This window comes from Macrotis lagotis, chromosome 2 (assembly GCF_037893015.1).
Source record: "Macrotis lagotis isolate mMagLag1 chromosome 2, bilby.v1.9.chrom.fasta, whole genome shotgun sequence".
NCBI classification, from domain to species: domain Eukaryota; kingdom Metazoa; phylum Chordata; class Mammalia; order Peramelemorphia; family Peramelidae; genus Macrotis; species Macrotis lagotis.
In genome coordinates this window covers 61387783-61395254 of record NC_133659.1, presented here as the reverse complement: position 1 = coordinate 61395254, position 7472 = coordinate 61387783, and the positions used below count along the sequence as shown (strand labels likewise).

Below are 7472 nucleotides of genomic sequence, written 5' to 3'. Positions count from 1 at the left end.
AAAATCACATTTAAATAACTGGGTAGACATCAACTGCTCATAGACAGGTCGAGCTAATATAATAAAAATGACAATTCTACCAAAACTAAACTACTTGTTTAGTGCCCGAGCAATCAAAATTCCAAACAATTACTTTAATGAGTTAGAAAAAATTGTAAGTAAATTCATATGGAGAAATAAAAAGTCAATAATTTCCAGGGATTCAAAGAAAAAAAAAGTGCAAATGAAGGTGGTTTAGCTTTATCAGACCTAAAATTACATTATAAAGCATCAGAACTGTCTGGTATTGGCTAAGAAATAGAGTGGTGGACCAGTGGAATAGACTAGGTGCAATAGAGGAAATGATTATAGTAATCTACTATTTGATAAACCCAAAGAGTCTAGTTATTGGGATAAAAACTCTCTTTTCAATAAAATCTGTTGGGAAAATTGGAAGTTATTATGGAAGAAACTTAGATTAGACCAACACCTCACACCCTATACCAAGATAAAAATCAAAATGGATACAGGATTTAGACATAAAAAACAATATTATAAGATATAAAAGATCAAGGAGTAGTTTTTAACTGTCAGATCTATGGGAAGGAAAACAGTTTATGATCAAGGAAGAGATGGAGAACATCACTAAATACCAACTAGATGGCTTTGATTACATTAAATTCAAAAGCTTTTGCACAGGCAAAACCATTGTAACCAAGATAAAAAGAAATGTAGTAAACTAGGAAACAATCTTTACAACTAGTATTTCGGGACTCCTTTATAAAATATAAAGAGAACTGAGTCAAATTTTTTTTAAAAAGCCATTTCCCAATCAACAAATGATCAAAGGATATACAAAGGCAAGTTACAGATGAAGAAATCAAAACAATCCATAGTCATATGAAAAATTTCTCTAAATCACTACTTATTAGAGATATGCAAATTAAAGTATTTTTTTGGTATCACCTCACACCTCTCAGACTGGCCAATATGACCAGAAAGGAAAATAATTGGGGCAGCTAGGTGGCACAGTGGATAGAGCACTGGCCCTGGAGTCAGGAGGACCTGAGTTCAAATTTGACATCAGGTATTTAATTATCTAGCTGTGTGAAGTTAGGCAAGTCACTTAATCCCTTTGCCTTACCAAAAAAAAAAGCAAAAAAAAAACAGCCCAAAAAATACAGAAAAGAAAATGATCAATGTTGGAAGGGATGTGGGAAATCTGGGACACTAATATATTTTTGGTTGAGCTGTGAACTCATCCAACCTTTCTGGAGAGCAATTTGGAATTATGCCCAGAGGGCAACAAAATGTGTGATCCAGCAATATCCTTACTGGGTCTATACCCTGAAAAGATTATGATAAAGGGTAAAAATATCACTTGTACAAAAATATTCATAGCAATCCTGTTTGTGGTGGTAAAGAACGGGAAATTAAGTGAATGTCCATCAATTGAAGACTGGCTTAACAAACTGTGGTATATGTATGTTATGGAACACTATGGTTCTCTTAGAAACCAGGAGGGATGGGAATTCAAGGAACACTGGAAGGATTTTCATGAACTGATGCTGAGCGAGATGAGCAGAACCAGAAGAACACTGCACACCCTAACAGCAACACAGGGGTTGGGGTAGGGGGGAGGGAAGCAAGATTGGGGGAAAATTGCAAAATTCAAAATAAACAAAATCTTTCTTTAAAAAATATTTGCATTATCTAACTAGCAGGAGTAGTATGAGAAAAACTCATTGTAAAACTTAAAGTAATACAGAAATGTGAGCTGATGTCACTCTGCCCATTTATCATATTATAAAATTCATTAGTAGTGTGATAAATACTAAATCCACTTTTTTTCAACACTGGTTCACAATAAGTTAGTTTTTTATTATAGAAAAAATTTCCAAATTATTCCAAATAAGCAAAAGAATTGTTCTAAATAATAAATATTTTAATCATAATTCTAAAATGAAATTTAAAAATGAACATGAAACATGAAAGTACACAATATCTTCTGACTCTTACAGTCCCTCCAGAAAGGGGAATACAATCTGATCAGTTCATGTGACTACAGGTGCTTTATTTTGAAAGGCAACAGAAGAGACAAGGTGCTAGCAACAATAACAAATTTATATAGTACTTTTAAGAAAAAAAGAATTCAAAATATATTCTCTTTTGATCTTTGCAGTAGCCCTGTAATGAAAATTTTAAATTTATTACCATCCTCATTCTACAAGTGAGGTAACTGAGAGATTAAAGGACTTGTCCAGAGAAACAGAGCTAGGAAAATTCCAAATCAGAATTTGAATACAGGTCTTCTTAACTCCAATGCTGCACTCTCCACTTCAACACACTATATAGATGATGGCTTCCTAGACATGATCATGGTCATGGTCCTGGTCCTGTCAGTAGGTGGTTGTGATCCTGTTGGTGTAGTCTGGATCCTATTTTTCCTTTTCTGTTTTTTGTCCACATGTTTGATGATGCCTTTGGCCCAGTTGATCTCAGGATCAGCACAGATTTTAATTCCTTTACGGGTAACAAAACTGTAAGGAAAGGAAAATAGAGAGGAATGGTTACTCATCTTTTCACTCTGTTAGGCTAAGGGCTCATCTTAGACTGAACACATGCAAGTAATCTTGAATTATTTCTGAAGAAGACAATGAATGCTAAAACAACAGCTAACTATAATGATTGCTCTGCTATGTTCACTTAACACTTTTATCTTACTTTTCACTAAGATTAATATATCATTCTTTGATCAAGGGAGAGCTTTCTCATTTTACTATCTTTGTTTTTTTAAAAATACTAAAAATACATATTGACTAATAGGATGACTATAGACAGAAGAAAAGGATTGTCTGGCAACAAGCATATTTTCTGAGGTATCTAGTGGTCCATTGAATAAAGGTCAGACAGGACATCAAGAAGACTTGAAATCAGATTTAGTCTGACTTATGAATTGTGTTATCCTGAACAAGTTACTTAACATCTATTTGTCTCAGTTTCCTCAACTGTAAAAATGGAGCTAATAATAGCTCCAACCTTTCAGGGTTGTTGTGAGGATTAAGTGAGATACTATTTGCTTTAAAAAAAGTCTTATATGTGGCATATAACAGGTGATATATGGATGCTTATCCCTTCCCTTTCCTTCTTTTTTCCTTCAAAGTCTATCTTGCATCCAAAGATCTCACATAAAATGGGCCACATGTTTGAATTATGATGGAGGTTCCCATCCATGAATCCATTCCAGAGCACTTGGAATCATGGAGTCTCTAATTTGAAATCTGGAGGTACTTTAGGGATGAGCTAGCCCAAAACCCACCATTTTGTAGATCATGAAACTGAAGACCAAAGAAAGGAGCTAATTGGATCAATGTTACACAGATAGTAATTAACAGAGCAGTATTTTAAACCCACTGTCAAACTGAAAATCCAATAACCATTCCTTGACACTATGTTGCTAACAATATTGGATTTGCAGGCTATTTTCTTGGCTAAACTTACAGAGAAGTTAGTACAACATCCCTGTCAGGAAGCAAAGACTAAGTATCTCTTAAAATTTCTGTAGTTTTTCAACCCTTGATAACAGGAACCCAGTTATTTAACATGAACCAGTGAGAATAATTTTCCATTATACACTCAAAAGGAAACTGGTCAAAAGAATGGAGCCAAGAGGAATCCATTCAAAGTAAGGACTTTATTCCTAAAGACTTTTTTTTTAAGAAGGGAAGAATATCATTGTCTCTCTAGAAGATGGTATTTGTATAAACTCACATGACTGCTTTCATTGGACCTTCTTCAATGGTATAGCTCTTCACTGTGTTGACAGGCAGGGGCTTGCTTGTCAGGCTCACACAAAAACTTCTTTTCATGATTTCACTTCCAACACCTAGTCAAAAAAGGGAGGGAAATCCATAATATAATTAACTCATTAAATTAATCATAAATTAACTTATTAAAATAGAGAGAAACGATGGTGTCCTATGGAATTGTTAATCATTCAACCTCATTTAGGAAATATCTCCTACATTCCAGGCAATGACTTCTATTGACAAAAATTAAACAGACCCAGTCTTCAAGCACAATGTATTCCATGTTGAACTCATTTCCATCTCCATGAATATTAAGGATAAAATGGTTGTTTTTGAATCATCATCATCATACTCTAGATTTCTAGTCTCCAATTCTATATATAATTTGATATTTTCCATATCCTGCTGCTTCTGAAGTATATTGTAAATCCTATTAGAGTGGACTCTTGGTCTACTCTCTCTTTTCAAACTCCCATTGCTTTTTTATAGCTGAAACCAACCCATAGACTCAGAGAATTAGTGATCATTGAGATCCAAAGATGCTTCTCACTCAAATAACAGATAAAGTCATACAAGAAATACCTAAGGTAACTAGCAGAACTTAGATTGAACCCAATTGTTCTAATTCCAAATGCTATATTCCTCACATAATAACACAGAAGAAATATATTTTTTAATGAAATACTGGAAAATAACATGATCAAAGGAGGTCATTGTGTATTCATACTTTAGAAATTATCAAGGGGAACTCAGGTTGAAAGTCAATATATTTTATTTATTTTGCTAAGTGACTAAATTTACCCTGCAGAAAGAATAGGAGACTTAGGGATATAAGAATAATGTGCCATAAGCAAAGCTTAATCAATATTAATAAGGGTTGATTGCTTTTCCTCCACAGACACAAGTCTTACAATACCAAATATGAAATCATTAAATTTGTGACATTAATGATCAGTTTATGATAGGTCTACACTTGATGAAAATTTCTGGAAGGCAATTCTTTTAGATTGGATCGTAGCAAATACATTCCCCCTCCTCTATCCCTTATATCTTTCCATTTCCTCTTTCAACACTCACCATACCCCTACTGAATATTCCCTTTTCTCTTCTCTTTCAATTTATTTTGAAATTAGATGCTCTTTGAACCCAATGTAAGAAATAAATCTGACCTCTTCCTCTAATTTGCTTTACAATATTTCTCTTTTTCTTACACTACTCAGGAAAGTTTCTTACTTTACATCTGAGAGGACTCATACATAACCACAAAATCTTTTCCCCAAGGAATTTCAGATTTTTCATTTCTGTTAATCCATTTAAGTATCATAATGGCCATAAGAGTCAAATTAGAGGGCAGAGATGGGTTCCCCCATTTTTAAGTGGGAGAACTAAGGCTCATGATGGAGGTACTAATCAATCAGAATTCGGTGATCCCCAAGCTGACTTTTAATAAGTACACAGACTTGGATCCTATTTCATGCTTCCCCAGAGTCTCATCCAAAACTGAGCACCCTACCCAGAGCAAATTGATACAAATAATCTGTCTGTAAACATTAGCTATTTCCCAAACTCTTAACAATGAAATGTATGCCAAGCACATAGAAACAGGAGCTCCTAAGGTGCATGTGGTTGTTCACAGTGAAAGGCAAGTTGGTGTCAGGAAAGACCTTTACTCCTAGAGGACAATCACTTTATCCTTAGAATCTTGTATATAATAGGTAATTTAATAAATCTTTAAGTGAATTAAATTTAAATACCATCTCTGATATGTATTAACTGTGAGACCACAAGTAAGTCTCTTAACTTCCCTGATCCTCATATCCTATTCAAGAATAACTTCCTTGATCCTCATATCCTATTCAAGAAAAATGAGAATATTTATAGTACTTTTGTTGCTCAGTCATTTTAATCATGCCCAACTCCCTGTCACATGATTTTGAGGGGGATTTTGGGCAAAGATCCTGGAGTGTGATGCCATTTGTTTCTCTAGTTTATTTTACAGATGAGGAAACTGAGGTAAATAGGTTCAAGTGATTTGCTCAAGGTCACACAGCCAGTAAATGTCTGAAGCCAGATTTGAATTTAGAAAGATAGTCTGTCATGCAATCCACTGTACCATCTAGCTGATCCTAATACCTTTACTGGAGAGATATGGTACCAACATCACTAAGAAGTTATGAAAGTTAAAATATATATACAAAGAATTTTGTAAACCTTATATCAGTATATCATTTATTATTGATGACCCATCTCCCCATACATAGCAAACATATAGGCCCTTAGAAGCTTTGCTTGGTATGATCTACCAAAATTCTGGCTCCAGTGTCCCAATCTGTCACATTTTAAGGCTACCACTCCTCCCTGTGAGACACCAGAATAGTAATTCCATTTTATCAAGAATGATAATGGTGAAGTAAGAAGCAGCAGAAGAGGAATAGGAAAAATAATCTGTCTTCCAAAAACCAATGGCATGTTTTTACCACTACCACCAATCAATTTGGCATTAATTTGGAATTCTCTTTCTAATAGTTATAATGGAATGACAATGATCTATCTATGCAATCTCATATGGTCTCTTCCTTTGTGATCAATACAGGCATCCAACAATTTTCTATTTCTATAATGATTTTTCTTCCCTTTGTGTCTCTTCTCATAATCTGCCACTAAATCTTTTAGATGTAGGACATAGTCACTTCCATTTCCCAAACTGGGAACATGAAGCATTGTCCCTAATGCTATAGCAAAAGTGATATAATACTCGGAAGTTTTGCCAGAGTCAAATGAGAGTATCCCTTTCTGCTTCCCCATTCCATGCTTTTTGTAATCCTATCATCAAATTTTAGCAATTTATTTCCCAGCTTACCTTCCACAGTGAATAGTGTGAAGCCATAGAAACAGAAGAAAATCAGCAGGATAAGTTTCATGACTGCCATAAGGTTGAGGTTAGAGAGAATGAAGAGTGAGGACCCCTTTGAGTTTTTATACTTTTGCAGTGGTCAGTGAATTTCCTGTGCCTGGAGAGGGAGTTTCAAGGTGGGAGGATGGTTGTCGGAAAGTCTTAAAAAAAGTTTCTTTTTGCCTGATTCTTACTAACCTCACACTTTTGTCCTTCCTTCTACCTCATCTGTGGTTTAATGTATCAATGAAAAAAAATGGCACTTAAAAGAGAATGTAATTCTTTCCCAGCCTCAAGAGTCTACAGCTACTGTCCCAACCACAGACTGAACAGCTGTCAACGTCACTGCTTTGAGCAGGACTGACAATGTCTCAAAACGGAAAATCCAACCATAGTTAGTATAGCAAGTGGACATGGAAATAAAGTGCATGATTACTCTACTTCAAAATGGCCCTCATGATTGGAACCTTAAAAGCTACTCCAATGTGATTGATGCCTTCTTTTCAGTTTTCAAAGTACCCAAAGATTTGATAATGATTCCATGATCCTATAAGCAGTGTATCAATGTCCTTGTCTTACATTATTGACAGAAGAACACACAACACACCAGACACAGTCTGATGAGGGCAGAGCATGGTAGAAATATTGTCTCCCTTGTCTTGTCCACTCTGTCCCTCCTGGACTAGTCTAAGATACTGTTATCTTTATTAACTAATATCACACTCCTGATTCATAGTGAGCTTACAGTGTGTATCAAAAAATACTTGTCCAGAACTAGCCTTACCTCTCAT

General features: G+C 35.0%; 1 protein-coding gene across 1 annotated transcript; it reads right to left on the bottom strand.

Annotated features, from left to right (window-relative positions):
- Nucleotides 1-816: 816 nt before the first annotated feature.
- Nucleotides 817-6887, bottom strand: LOC141512754 (cytokine SCM-1 beta-like). Its single transcript, XM_074221947.1, has 3 exons — nt 6649-6887; nt 3751-3865; nt 817-2519 (listed from the first exon to the last, which is right to left on the bottom strand). Exons 1-3 carry the CDS (start codon nt 6716-6718, stop codon nt 2327-2329), a joined length of 378 nt encoding a protein of 125 aa, XP_074078048.1. The 5' UTR covers nt 6719-6887; the 3' UTR covers nt 817-2326.
- Between the last annotated feature and the right edge of the window lie 585 nt (nt 6888-7472).

Excerpts from the sequence above, each read along its gene's own strand:
- LOC141512754 (XM_074221947.1), bottom strand. The coding sequence starts at position 6,718 with ATGGCAGTCATGAAACTTATCCTGCTGATTTTCTTCTGTTTCTATGGC. Across the intron at positions 3,866-6,648 it reads CACACTATTCACTGTGGAAG|GTGTTGGAAGTGAAATCATG; the intron begins GTAAGCTGGGAA and ends TTTTTTGACTAG. Across the intron at positions 2,520-3,750 it reads GGTCCAATGAAAGCAGTCAT|TTTTGTTACCCGTAAAGGAA; the intron begins GTGAGTTTATAC and ends CTTTCCTTACAG.